This window comes from Hylobates moloch, unplaced genomic scaffold (assembly GCF_009828535.3).
Source record: "Hylobates moloch isolate HMO894 unplaced genomic scaffold, HMol_V3 SCAFFOLD_14, whole genome shotgun sequence".
Classification (NCBI taxonomy): domain Eukaryota; kingdom Metazoa; phylum Chordata; class Mammalia; order Primates; family Hylobatidae; genus Hylobates; species Hylobates moloch.
Genome location: NW_026652289.1, coordinates 59445401 through 59460370, shown reverse-complemented (window position 1 = coordinate 59460370; position 14970 = coordinate 59445401). Strand labels below are relative to the sequence as shown.

Sequence of the window (14970 nt, the reverse complement as noted above, 5' to 3'; positions counted from 1 at the left end):
GTATTTTATTCTTTTTGTGGCTATTGTAGATGGGATTATGCACTTAATTTGACTCTAAGCTTGGACATTATGGGTGTATAGAAATGCTAGTAATATTTGTACATTGATTGTATATCCTGAAATTTTACTGGAGTCATTTGTCAGTTCTAGGAGCCTTCTGGTAGAGTCTGTAGGGTTTTCTAGGTATAGAATTACATAGTCTGTGAAGAGAGATAGTTTGACTTCCTCTCTTTCTCTTTGGATGCCTTTTGTTTCTTTCTCTTGCCTGATTGCTCTGGCTAGGACTTGCAGTACTGTATTGAGTAGGATTGGTGAGAGTGGGCATCCTTTTTATGTTTCAGTTCTCCAGGGGAATGTTTCCAGCTTTTGCCCTTTCAGTATGATGTTGGTTGTGGGTTTGTCATATATGGCTCTTATTTCCTTTAGAGGTATGTTCCTTTAGTGCCTAATTTGTTGAGGGTTTTCATCATGAAAGGATGTTGAATTTTATTGCAGGCCTTTTCTATGTCTATTGATATGATCATGTTCTTTTTGTTAATTCTGTTTATGTGGTGAATCACATTTATTGATTTGCATGTGGTGAATCACATTTATTGATTTGCATATGTTGAACCAACCTTGCATCCCAGGAATAAAGCCTACTTGATTGTGGTGAATTAACTTTTTAATGTGCTGCTAGTTCAGTTTGCTAGTATTTCTTTTTTTTTTCTTTTTCTTTTTTTGAGACGGAATCTCTCTCTTTCACCCAGGCTGGAGTGCGGTGGCGCGATCTCTGCTCACTGCAAGCTCCGCCTCCCGGGTTCACGCCATTCTCCTGCCTCAGCCTCTCCGAGTAGCTGGGACTACAGGCGCCCGCCACCACGCCTGGCTAATTTTTGTATTTTTAGTAGAGACAGGGTTTCACCATGGTCTCGATCTCCTGACCTCGTGATCCGCCTGCCTCGGCCTCCCAAAGTGCTGGGATTACAAGCGTGAGCCACCGCGCCCGGCTGCTAGTATTTCATTGAGGATTTTTGTGTCTGTATTCATCAGGAATACAGGTCTGAAGTTTTCTTTTTTCCTTGTGTCCCTGTAGGGCTTTTATATCAGCATGATGCTAGCTTCATAGAATGAGTTAGAGAGGAGTCCCTTCTCCTCAATTTTTTGGAATAATTTTAGTAGGATTAGTACTAGCTCTTCTTTGTCCATCTGGTACAATTCACCTGTGAATCTATTTGATCCAGGGCTTCTTTTGATTGGTAGTTTGTTGTTGTTGTTGTTTTTAATCACTGATTCAATTTCAGAACCCATTATTGGTCTACTCAGGAATTTCACTTCTTCCTGGCTCAATCTTAAAAGCCTGTGTGTTTCCAGGAACGTATCCATTTATTCTTTGTTTTCTAGTTTGTGTGCGTAGAGCTGTTCATAATAGTCTCTGAGGGTTTTTTGTATTTCTGTGGGGTTAGTTGACATGTCACCTTTGTCATTTCTAATTGTGTTTATTTGGATTTTCTTTTTTCTTTATTAATCTAGCTAGCAGTCTAACAATCTTGTTTAATCTTTTGAAGAACCCACTTTGGTTTCATTGATCTTTTCTATAGATTTTTACATTTCAGCTCTGATTTTGGTTATTTCTTTTCTTCTGCTAGCTTTGGTGTTCACTTACTCTTGTTTTTCTACCTCCTTTAGGTGTGACATTAGGTTGTTAATTTGAGATCTTTGTAATTTCTTGATGTAGGCATTTGTCACTCTAAACCTTCCTCTTAACAATGCTTTAGCTGGCTGGATGCGATGGTTCACGCCTGTAATCTCAGCACTTTGGGAGGCCAAGGTGGGCGGATCACGAGGTCAGGAGTTCAAGGCCATCCTGGCTAACATGGTGAAACCCCGTCTCTACTAAAAATACAAAAAAATAAGCCAGGCATGATGTTGGGTGCCTGTAATCCCAGCTACTCGGGAGGCTAAGAGAGGAGAATCGCTTGAACCCCAGAGGCGGAGGTTGCAGTGAGCTGAGATCGCACCACTGCACTCCAGCCCAGGTGACAGAGTGACACTCCTCTGAAAAACCAAAATCAATGCTTTAGCTGTTTCCCAAAGATTCTGTTATGTTGTGTCTCTGTTTTCATTCGTTTCAACTAACTTTGTGATTTCTGCCTTAATTTTGTTCTTTACCCAAAAGTCATTTCAGAGCAGGTTGTTTAACTTCCATGCAATTGTATGGTTTTGATAGATCTTTTTGGTATTGATTTCTGTTTGTATTGTGCTGTGGTCTGAGAGTGTGGTTGGCATGATTTCGATTTTTTTTTAATTTGTTGAGACTTTCTTTATGGTCCAGCATGTGGTGAATCTTTTAGAGTATGTGCCGTGTGCAGATAAGAAGAATGTATATTCTGTTGTTGGATGGAGTGTTCTGTAGATGTTTACTAGGTCCAATTGGTCAAGTATCGTGTTTAAGTCCAGCATATCTTTGTTTGTTTTCTGCCTTGATGATCTGTCCAATGCTGTCAATGTTTTTTTTTTTTTAAATCCCCCAGTCTTATTGTGTGGTTGTCTAAATCTCTTTATAGATCTCTAAGAACTTGTTTTATGAATCTGAGTGCTCCAATGTTTAGTGTATATATATTAAGGATAGTTAAGTGTTCCTCTTGTATTGAACTTTTATCATTATGTAATACTCTTTCTTTGTCCTTTTTGATCATTGTTGGTCTAAAATCTGTTTTATATGATATAGGGATAGCAACCCCTGCTCTTTTTTTTTCCCACTTGCCTGATATTTCTGTACCCCTTTACTTTGAGCCTGTGAGTGTTGTTACTTGTGAGATGGGTCTCTTGAAGACAGCAGACAGTTGGTTTCTGCTTCTTTATCCAACTTGCCACTCTATGCCTTTTAAGTGGAGCATTTAGCCCATTTATGTTCAGAGTCAATATTGATATGTGAGGATTTGATCCTGCTGTGCTATTAGCTGGTTGTTATGTAGACCTGATTGTATAGTTGCTTTATAGTGTCAGTAGGCTATGTGCTTAAGTGTGTTTTTGTGATGGCAGGTATTGTTCTTTCATTTCCATGTTTAGCACTCCCTTTAGGACCTCTTGTAAGGCAGGTCTAGTGGTAATTAATTTAGCATTTGCTTGTCTGAAAATAACTTCTTCTTCACTTATGAAACTTAGTTTGGTGGGATATGAAATTCCAGTTTCTTCTGTCTTCCAAGATTTCTGCTGAAAGGTCTGCTGTTAGCCTGATGGAATTCCCTTTGTAAGTGACCAGCCTTTTCTCTCTAGCTCCCTTTAAAATTGTTTATTTCATGTGGACCTTGGAGAATCAGATGACTGTGTGTCTTGAGGATGATTGTCTTGCATAGCAATCTCACAGAGGTTCTCTGAATTTCTTGAATTTGCATGTCAGCCTCTCTAGTGAGATTGAGATTTTCCTGGACTATATCCTCAAGTATGTTTTCCAAGTTGCTTGCTCTCTCTCCACTTTCAGGAATGCCAGTGAGTCGTAGGGTTGGTCTCTTTATATAATGCCATATTTCTTGGAGGTTTTGGTCATTTTTAAAAAGTATTTTTTATTTCTGGGTTTTATGTCTGCCTGTGTTCCTTCAAAGGAGCAGTCTTCAAGCTCTGAGATTCTTTCTTCAGCTTGGTCTATTCTGTTTTTAATGCTTCCAGTTTTATTTTGAAATTCCTGTAATTAATTTTTCATTTCTGGAAGTTCAGTTTAGTTCTTTCTTAAATGGTTACATCATCTTTCAACTCTGGGATCATTTTACTGCTTTCCTTGGATTGGGTTTCAACCTTCTCTTATTTCTTGATGAGATTCCTTGCCATCTAGATTCTGAATTCCTTGTCTGCCATTTCAGCCATTTCAGTCTGGTTAAGAACCATTGCCAGGGAGCAAGTATGATCATTTGGAGGTAAGAATATGCTCTGGCTTTTAGAGTTGCCAGAGTTCTTGTGCTGGTTCTTTCTCGTTGGTGAGGGCTGATGTTCTTTTTTCCTTTGAAGTTGCTGTCCTTTGAATGGGACTTTTTGTTTTTATGATCTTTATTGCCCCAAGGGTTTGACTATGGCACAAGTTGCATGTGGTTGAATGGCTTTGTTTCTGAATGCTTTCAAAGGGCCAAGGTTCAGCTTTACACTCATGGGCTGCATGCTCTAACTCTGGGTGGCCTGGACTGAGTCCACAGCTTTGTCCACTGGTCCCTGGAAGCTGAGCCCAGGCTGGGCTAGAGGGTCTGAGGTACTCCCAGACTGCTGACAACAGCATTCCATAAGGTATGGCAGCACGGGTCCATGGGCTTAAGTGCTCCTGTGGGAGCATTGCAGGTGGGAGGCATTCTGGCAGGGGCACCATGGGTGGGAGGCAGGGGTGGTGGAGGCACCACGGGCAGGAAGTGCCCCAGCAGGATAGTCGAGGCTGTGCTGTGTGTAGGCACGACCAGACAGGGACTATGCGAGGGGCTGGTGGACAGCAGGGTGCACAGATCAGGCTCACCCTGGTCCCACAGGAAAGAAAGCCCTGTTCTCTCCAGGTCTGGCAGCTTACACAGGTCAGAGCCACCCCTTCCTAAGGAGCTGTTTAGGGCCTTGAACATATCCTGGCACTTGGCAACCCTGTGTGGGGTTCCCAGTTTCCTCCCTCTTCAGTCCTGGCATCTGGGTCATCTCTCTAACCTCTTTCAGTTTGATTTCTCAGATGATCTGTCTGGATTATGCTGGTTTAGTTGATACTCTGGTCTGTCTCAATGGGAGAAGTTATTTCTGGCTATGTCTAGTCAGCCATCTTGTTTGGGTCCTCTGCAACTGATTTCTGTTCATATCCTGCTCCTTTGCTGAATTCATAGTTGATTTTTTTTTATAGTGAAAGGTTTAAAATAATTTCACATTCCCTTTTGTGTATTTTCTATAGCTACTTTCTTTGTGGTTACCATGGGATTACAATTAACATCCTAGGTTATAACACTCTAATTTGAGCTTATAAAAGTTTAACTTCAATAATATCCAAAAATCCTGCTCATCTACAGCTTTATTCCCACACCTGTCAGTTGTTGGTGTCACAAATTACATCCTTATACATTATGTACCCACAAACAAACTCTTAAATGCATTAGTCTCTTAGGTTGTATAGAAAACAAAAAGTGAAGTTACAAACCATTATTACAGTAATAGTAGGTTTTATAATTGCCCATGTAGTTACCTTTATTGAGATATTTATTTCTGGTGTTCTTTCATTTTACCTTATAGGTTTCCCTTGATCATTTCTTGCAGGGCAGGTCTAGTGGTAATGAATTCCTTCAGCTTTTATTTATCTAGGAATATCTTAATGTCTCCTTCACCTTTGAAGGACACTTTTGCTAGATATAGGATTCTTGTTTGACAGATTTTTTTGTTTGTTTGTTTTCCTTCTAGCACATTGAATATGTCAACCCACTGCCTCTGGCCTCCAAAGTTTCTGATGAGAAACATGATGATAACCTTCTTGAGAGTCTCTTCTATATGATAAGTCTCTTTCTTACTGTCTCTTTCTTACTGATTTTAAGATCCTCACTTTGTCTTTGGCTTTTGATAGTTTCATTATACTATATCCCAGTATGGGTCTCTGAGTTCATGCTACTTGGAGTTTGTTGAGCTCCTGGGATGTTTATACTCATGTCTTTCATCATACTTTGGAAGTTTTTCATCATTATTCATGTAATCTCTTTGCCTCTTTCTCTTTTCTCCTCCTTTTGAAACTCCCACAATGTATATACTCATCCAGTTGATGGTGTCCCACAGATCTCTTAGATTCTCTTCATTTTTCTTCAGACTTTTTTTTTCTGTTCCTCAGAGTCATAGTTGCAATTGTCCTATCCTGAAGTTAGCTGATTCTTCAGCCTGCTCAGATATGCCTTTGAATCTGTACAGTGAATTTTTCATTTTGTACTTTTCAGCTCCAGAATTTCTCTTTGGTTCTTTTTTAGGTTCTGTAGCTCTATTGATATTTACACGTTTTTCATACATCATTTTCTTGATTCTGTCTGCATCTTCCGTTAGTTCTTTGCACATCTTTAAGACAGCATTTTTAGAGCTATGGTAGATTAGCCATCAGGTCTGTTTCAAGGACAATTTCTATGATTTATTTTTTGCCTTTGAATGTGCCATACTTTCCTGTTTCTTTGTATGCCTTGTGATTTTCTGTTGTTGCTGAAAACTAGACATTTAAATCTATTAATGTGATAAGTCTGGAAATCAGATTTTCTCCTTTCACTAGGGCTTGTTGTTTTAGTATTATTTTTGTTTATTGTTTTTGGTTTTTGTAGACTGGGTAAGGAAACAGGGATCAGCCTATGTCAGGGATAGAAATATAAACTTAAGGTCTTCCCAGGTATTTTCTTTGCATCTTTTCCTGGGCATGCATGATCATTTTCCAATTTTGTCCATATTTACAGTTGTTTTTGAATGTCCCAGTCTTTAATATCTGGCTCCCAAAAGGAGAAAAAGAGAAAAATAAATACAGGAAGAAAAATTGGCTCTGGCCCTTTAACTTCTCTGGAAGTCATTTCAGGGGAGCAGAGGGGCTCTTGCAACACTGGGAGGAGGTGCAACAACAATGGCTGGCACCCTCTTTGATTACACCCATGTGATCTTTGGCAACAATCAGTGATCAGAGTACAGATCTCTATACTTGGAGGACAAGGTCCTTTTTGCCGTGGGCTCCTGCAAGCTGAGTACAAACTGCTCCAGGAGCACATGCACAGCTGCCTGCCAGGGAGCTAGGAGTGGAGGATGGCTTACTGCAACTGTGTTAAGAGCTGAAAATGACCCAAATTAATGCACTTTATCATTTAGTCCTTCTCTTGGAAGTTGCAAGCCTTCAGTGGACTACAGAGTTCCAAGATAGTTACTTGAGACAGGTTCTGCCAGTGCAGTTGTTGTCTAAGTTGGAAGACAGATTCCTGGTGGTTCCTACTTTGTCATCTTTCTTGAATCCCTCTGTGATTTCTTATGGCAGAAATTATGTTAATAGTAAACTCAACATAAGTGATATAGTTTTTTGGTTCTTAATAAATTAGGTTTTTGCTTTTTGTGTTTAGAATGGCAGACCAAGGTAACTATGCTTGTGGTTTTATGGCTTATGGTACTACATATACCCATAGTGATATAATATGTCTAAAAAGGTATGATTCTTGGTATTAGGAATAAAAGGCTTCATTAGCCAAATATTTTAAAGCTGTTTTTTTTTCTTTTTTGCAGGGCAGAGGTGGAGAGGGGTTAGATGATTTCATCTACCCTACAGTTGGCATAATAAAGAGTAAGCCCTTAGTTTTGGGAATGTATGCAGTAAGCTAGGCATCCTTGCATCAGCTCTCATAGAAGTGTCTGTCCTCTTAGTCTTCAGTAAACATTAGGATATACCAGGACTTACATTCTGTACCACAGAGTTCAGCATTCAATTAAATATGTTCTTATATCATAGTCTAAATAATTTGTTAATAATTATAAGGTTTTGAGGGGCAGTTGTTATGCCTCTTGTTTGTACACACAGTGCCTAGTAGGTATTCAATAAACACTTGTTGATTAGGTTATCATGTATAAGCAATAATTTTTTTGTGGAATAATGAAGGTCTTGAAACTTGAGTAGACATTAGACTGAAAGTATGCACAACTCCCTGTGAATTATGCATAAATTTATAGATTTGAACTTTGACTTGCATACTAAGGATTCTTTTACTGTTTTTAGAGTGGTAGTGCTGATATTTCCTAACATTTACTGAGTACTTTCTCTATTCCTGGCATCGATCTGAACAATTTACATACAATAACTCATTTAATACTACCTTATGAAGTATTCTTTAAATCCATATGGTATATGAGGAAACTAAGATATAAACAAGTTAAATCTTTTCTTAAATACACAGAGTTAATAAGTGATAGAGCCAGGATTCAAATCCAGAAAAAAACAGCTAAAAGCCTACATCCTTAACTTCTATGTTATACTGCCTCCCAGTGTTACGTATATGACGTTTCCAATTTTTATTGGATTTAAGGGCCTAAATTCATCAAACCTCACTCCTCTAAACACACACACACGCGCGCGCACACACACACACACACCTATTTTAATCCTTTGTTATTAGATACAGTTATTAGACCATCTTGGGATCATGGCGTTTTTCTGTAACTTAAACTACCTACCTTTAGGTGAATTGAGTTAGAATTGAGTATTTGACACAAATATTACTTCTATTCCAGATTATGAACATTTCAAAACTCTATTTCATGAGTAATAAACATGATTTTGGCAATATTCCAAACACTGCTGTTGTTGGAAGTGTTAGGCTAGATAGAATTCTGAGTACTTTATTAAGTTAAATAGACACTGACAGGAATATTTTTATAAAGATCTGATAAGCCTTCTGGTCTGTATAAACCCAGTCTGTCCTACAAGTGTACAAATGCAGAAGATAGCAAAATCTGAGAAATGTTATAGTCAATCAGTCACTCCTAAAATGTAGGTTTTTACTTTGTCCATAGTGTTTATTGCAAAACAGCATAGGAATAATGGGGTCTTAAGAGTAAAGCTCAGTTGCCAAATAGGAAAGCTTATACTAAAATGGATTCCAATTTCTTAGTGAAAATCAAAACTTGATTTCATAGAAAGTATAAGAATTTCATGTTCACGAACTCCCTAATCCATAAATCAAGACTTTGAATATAGATTTCATCTCTTCAGACAGAGTGAGCTTGCTTGCTTGCTTTTTTTTTTTTTGAGACCTAATTTTTCTCTTGTCACCCAGGCTGGAGTGCAGTGGCATGATATCGGCTCACTGCAACCTCTGCCTCCCAGGTTCAAGCGATTCTCCTGCCTCAGCCTCCTGAGTAGCTGGGATTACAGGCACCCACCACCACACTCAGCTAATTTTTGTACTTTTAGTAGAGATAGAGTTTCGCCATGTTGGCCAGGCTGGTCTCGACCTCCTGACCTCAGATGATCCACCCGCCTCGGCCTCCCAAAGTGCTAGAATTACAAGTGTGAGCCACTGTGCCCAGCCAAGCGTGAGCTTTCTAATTAGTATATTCTTGAGTCGGATGTCAGTAGGGAAAAATGTGTATGTGTATAAAATATATATAATTATTGCCTAACTAAATCAAGAATGATTTATTGTTTAAATGTAATTTGAGTCAGTGGACCATGTGTAAGAGAGCAATTTTTGCTAAGTCACTAAGATTATGGGGAATATTTGTTACAACCCCAGGCCTAGATTATCCTGACTAATTAATACCCTATAGAAAGGGTATCCAGATAATCATTAGAGACCCCTATTTGTATTGGAGAGAGAACATCAGTATTAGTGAAGCCCTATGATAACTCAAGTCACTAGTCTTAAATATGATTTGTTCAATGTAGAGCTGATACTAGAGTAGGTGTGTCAGAGAAAGCTTTTTAAGTATGCACAAAAACACAGTATTTGTTAGAATGAACTGTTAGATAACTAAATCAGGAGAGTCATCAACTTTCTTTTTTCATATGACAGAAAAAAAATTAGATAATCTTTTTTGAGTGAATGCTGTGAGCCAAACATAAACCTTGCAAGAAGCAGCAAGGTCTGCAAGTATAGCTAAACCATTTAAAAAACAGTCTTTGTGTGCAGCAAACTTGGGCATATATGCTGACCTTATACTGATAATTTCAATTTTGTTCTCACCCTTTGTTGGTTGTCCATGATAGAGTTAAATATGACTGATTAATCTGTATGGTTATAAAAGCACATTAAGGAATATAGGTTTAGTATGGTAGTATCAATCCCTTTTGTATTTTTATACATGAGAAAATTCTGCTTTTATTTTTATGAGCTTATGTGGAAACTGGGTAAGGTAAACAATGATACGTAAGAATATGACTGCTAGTAGAAGTAAATATAGGTAAGTTGCATGTTATCTAGGAAGAGTTATTAGAGTACTGAAAATTGTCACATAAAGTATTTTCAGTTGATCTGCTAATAGATGCATTGAAAGCTAGCATTTGACATTTAAGCCTACTCTTAAAATAGTAGAGAAAGCTAGGAGGAAAGTTTTTCTTCTCTAAGGCATTATGTTCTTTCTGTACTGAAGTATTATGCTTTTCCTTCCCATAATCTGTCTGATAACATTTTTATTTTCTACATATCTTCTTTGTATTTTATAGCACTGTGAGGAACTATAAGTTGTCAAAACCAGTATGTATGGAAGAGTGACAAAGTGTAAATATATAGATGAACTATATTAATTGTATCAAACAATTTTTATGAGCTCTAAAATGTATGTGGAATTAAAACTCATGATATCAGCAACTCAAAAAGTGGGAAGGGTATACATGAAGTGTTTTAAGGTCTTAGAGTTAGCTATAAAGTGATAGAAGTACTGATTTGTATTAGACTGTAATTAGCAAGGATGGTTTTAATCATAAACAGTAAAAGAATGTATTAGCTAGCAAAAGAAATTGAATAATGAAAACTACTTGATAAAATCAAAAGAAGGGAAGAGAGAAGAGAAAGAATATAAAACAGGTTAATTGGAAGAAACAAACAATAGGCTAATGGATAAAATTTAAAATATATTAATGACATCAAATGTAAATGGTTTAAATATTCTAGTTAAAGACAAATTTGTTTGAAAAATTTGGAAGACTAAATTTCTTTCTTTTTCTTTTGAGTCAGAATCTTGCTGTGTTACCCCAGCTGGAGTGGCACGATCTCGGCTCCCTGCAACCTCTGCCTCCTCGGCTCAAGCAGTTCTCCCACCTCAGCCTCCCAAGTAGCTGGGACTACAGATGCATGCCACCACACCTAGCTAATTTTCTTTATTTTTTGTAGAGACAGAGTTTTGCCATGTTGCCCAGGCTGGTCTCAAACTCCTGAGCTCAAGCGATTTGCCTACCTTGGCTTCCCAAAGTGCTGGGATTATAAATTTCTTTAAAACCAAAATATATTTCATTTTCAAGGGATACATGTTACATATAAGAACACAAAAAGGTTGAAACTAAAAGGATTAAAATATACCATGCAAATGCTAATCAAAGGAAAGCTGATGAAGGTATGCAAATATCAGGCAAAGTAGACATAAGGCAAAAAGCAATACTAGACATAAAAAAGGTCATTTCATAATAATATAAAAGGTCCATACACTGGAAAGACATAATAATTCTAAATTCGTGTGAACTTAATAATTTGGCTTTAAAGATATAAAGCAAAATATGACAGAGCTAAAATGAGTGTGGCCACAAATTTAATTTCTCTAGAAGCTAAACCAGAGAGTCTAGCTGTGTGATTTAGAACAAATGAAGTGAGCCCACAATGTTTCTAGGCCATAGCACAGGGAGAGGGAAACCAAACAGCTCAGGAATTACACAGGTTTGAGTTTGGGGTTCCGAGATGACAAGGAATGAAAATTATGTCAGATGGAAATTTGCATCTACAAAAATAAATGAAGAGCCCTGGAAATGGTGAGTGTATATGAATAGATATGAAAGTCTTTTTTCTCTCATTTAAGAAACTTTTTTCTTAAAGATAATTGCTTAAAACAAGACTAATAATATGTTATGGAATTTTTCACATAAGTGGAGGTTTTTTTGTTTTTTTAAAGCAGTATAGTAGTGGAGATAAAATGGAATTATGAAAATTACTTACCGAACAATGACAAAAAGAAAAAAAAGTGACCAAGAAAAGATGAGACAAATAGTAAACCAATAGCTAGATAGCAAATATATACCCAATCATAGCAATAATCACATTAAATGTAAATGGTCTAAATACCGTTAAAAAATGGAGATTATCTAATTTGATTTTTAAAAAATTTCATTTACATATTGTCTACAAAAACTCACATTGAATATAAAAACACAGGTTAATAGTAAACAGATGAGGCTGGGTGCGGTGGCTTATGCATGTAATTCCAGCACTTTGGGAGGCAGAGGAGGGTGGATCACTTGAGGTCAGGAGGTTGAGACTAGCCTGGCCAACATGGTGAAACCCCATCTTTATGAAAAATTTAAAAAAATGAGCTGGGCATGGTGGTGGGCACCTGTAATCCCAGCTACTCAGGAGGTTGAGGCAAGAGAATCGCTTGAACCCAGAAGGCAGAGGTTACGGTGAGCCGAGATCGTGCCACTGTACTCCAGCCTGGGTGACAGAGAGAGACTCCATCTTGATTTAAAAAATAAATAAATAAATAAACAGATGAAAAAAGATATACCATGTAGACACTAATGAAAAGAAAACAGGAGTTCCACGATTAGTATCAGATAAAGTAGATTTTAGAGCAAGAAGTATGAAGGACATTTGATAATATGAAAGGGGTCAGTTTACCAAGAGTATATAGTGGTCTTAAACATGTAGGCCCCTAATAATGGAGCATTAAAATAGATGAAGGAAAATTAATAGAATTCAAAGGAGAAATAGACAAATATACAATTATAATTGGGGTCTGCAACATTATTTCTCAATAATTGATTCAGTTGAACTGTAGTCTACCACAAGAGGCATGATTTATCCTTGTTACATTAGTTTTAATGTTTCCATTCTAATTGGGAGTTGCTCTCTCATTAGCTAAAAGATTATTCCTGCTAACCCTGATTATCAAAGTAGTGTTAAAGTGCACATTCTATTCTAAGTATCAACAACCAGAGGTCAGTAAAAATAGCAAATACTTATTGGGGCTTACTAATTTCTAGATGTATTTGTGTCCTGTTGTTACTATAGCAAATTACCACAACCTTAGTTGCTTATAACAACACAGATTTATTTTACAGTTCTGGAGATCAGAAGTTCAAAATGCATATCACTGGGCTAAAATCAAGGGGCCAGTAGGATTATATTCCTTCTGGAAGCTGTAGTGGGGATCTGTTCCTTGCATTTTCTAACTCCTAGAGGCTGTCTGCATTCCTTGGCTCGTGGCTCCCTCCTAAAGAAGTAAAAAGGCCTGTATTTCAGATGGAATACTTGATCTGTGTAATCCATCAAGTAGATTAAACCACTTTTTTGGTTTATTGAAACAAGACCATGAAAGTAAAGTTTTGAAAAAGAAAACAAATTTTCAGTTCGAATCCCCTTTGCAATTCTGACGACAGTTTTTCTCCTGGTGCTCTGCTTAGGTATGGGTAAGCAGGGGTGAGACAGATTTCATTATACTTTAGACTTTTGAAGACAAAATATCTAATTTTACCAAGTTTTTATGAGCAGCCAGAGATTTTGCCTTTGCTACCTAGTGTTTTTTGTCCAGTCATTTTTTTTTTTTGAGACGGAGTCTCGCTCTGTCGCCCAGGCTGGAGTGCAGTGGCCCAATCTCGGCTCACTGTAAACTCCGCCTCCTGGGTTCACGCCATTCTCCTGCCTCAGCCTCCTGAGTTGCTGGGACTACAGGCACCCGCCACCACGCCCAGCTAATTTTTTGTTGTTTTAGTAGAGACGGGGTTTCACTGTGTTAGCCAGGATGGTCTCGATCTCCTGATCTCGTGATCCGCCTGCCTCGGCCTCCCAAAGTGCTGGGATTACAGGTGTGAGCCACCCGGCCTTGTCCAGTCATTCTTAAAAATCACATGTTAAGTCAGTTGATGGACTATTCCCTGAGCACTTGGCAACATCCTCAGCAAATGCCCTCATTTCATTTTTTTGTTGTTGTTTGTTCTCTAGATCTTAAAGGACTTTTTGATATCTTTATATATGCCTATGAGCTTTTTCTGTTTAGGATATACATGTGATTCAGATATCTATCTATCTTTTTTTTTTTTTTTAATCTGACACGGAGTATTGCCCTGTCACTCAGGCTGGAGTGCAGTGGTACGGTCTCGGCTCACTGCAACCTCCGCCTCCTGGGTTCAAGCAGTTCTCCTGCCTGAGCCTCCCAAATAGCTGGGATTACAGGTGCACACCACCATGCCTGGCTAATTTTTGTATTTTTAGTAGAGACAGGGTTTCACCATATTGGCCAGGCTGGTCTTGAACTCCTAACCTTGTGATCCACCTGCCTCGGCCTCCCAAAGTGCTGGGATTACAGGCCCAAGCCACCACCCCTGGCCTCAGATTTTTATATATACTTTTGGATGGAGTAAAGTAGGCTATTGTCTGAGTGATTATAGTTTCCTTTTATTTGCAAGAAAATAATTTTAATTATTTGAGAATGAACAGCTTCCTGTGTCTGGTATGTTAATGAGTGAAGCCATAGTGTCAGTCTGGTAGGAGAGTATGGTAGAATAGTCATTAATGCCTTTCTAACATCTAGTGCTAATCTAGGACTAATATTAGGTTCTTAGTAATCAGTGATACTTTCAGGCAATGGCTCCTGAGATACATATTGTGTTATATTACGAAATGTCTTCCTAGGAACAAAAGTCTTGATTAGTCACTTGGTTTTATGGGATTGATATGACTACATGAATCATGTGTGTGTGTATATTAATATGTCTGTATGTTCTTACTTCTGAGTTATTTGTCATGAAAATAGAAATCATTGAGTTATGCCTTTATTTTGCCAGTTGTCTAAAATATTTCAAGTACTTTTTAAAAAATTGATGCATTGCTTTCCAGTTTTTATTGTTGCAGAGCTTGGAACCATTATACTTCCTAAACTAGCTGCGGCTTCTTACAGGGAAAAAATAAGTGTTTAGAATAGCAGAGTAGAATTTGAGGGGGGAATTATATTCATATAATTTGTTTATATGTATTCTAGAAACAATTAGACAATTAAATAGAAAACAAGGGGGGAAAATCTATCCACACATGGCTTCTTCTCTCAAGGAGTTTATTTTTTGACATAAATGCAACAGCAAGGACGTGTAAGACATTTATCCTTGAGAGTAAGCTTTTGATTAGTCTAATGTCATAGACTAAATGGGAGTATTTCTGTTTGGGTGGAGAATATGCTGTTTTGGGAGGAGCAGCAGACAGTAGGAAAGGAGCCAAGAATACACAATTGAGAAACAGTTTTCTAACAGTGTAATATGACTTACTTGACATTTATTATTAAAGATTGTAGAAT

General features: G+C 37.7%; 1 protein-coding gene across 5 annotated transcripts in view; it reads left to right on the top strand.

Moving 5' to 3' along the window:
• GLCE (glucuronic acid epimerase) overlaps positions 1–14970 on the top strand; it is a 76636-nt gene that overhangs the window by 16204 nt on the left and 45462 nt on the right. The window contains exon 2 of one of the 5 annotated variants that reach the window (XM_058428003.1): positions 10656–11440. The exons of 2 other annotated variants lie outside the window; for them this stretch is intronic. In XM_058428003.1, the coding sequence (XP_058283986.1) occupies positions 11370–11440 (71 nt within the window). In that variant the 5' untranslated portion in view covers positions 10656–11369. Of the gene's footprint in view, positions 1–5388; positions 11441–14970 lie in introns of those variants that run through there. 2 more of the 5 variants (XM_058428002.1, XM_032176207.2) reach the window with 2 other exon arrangements.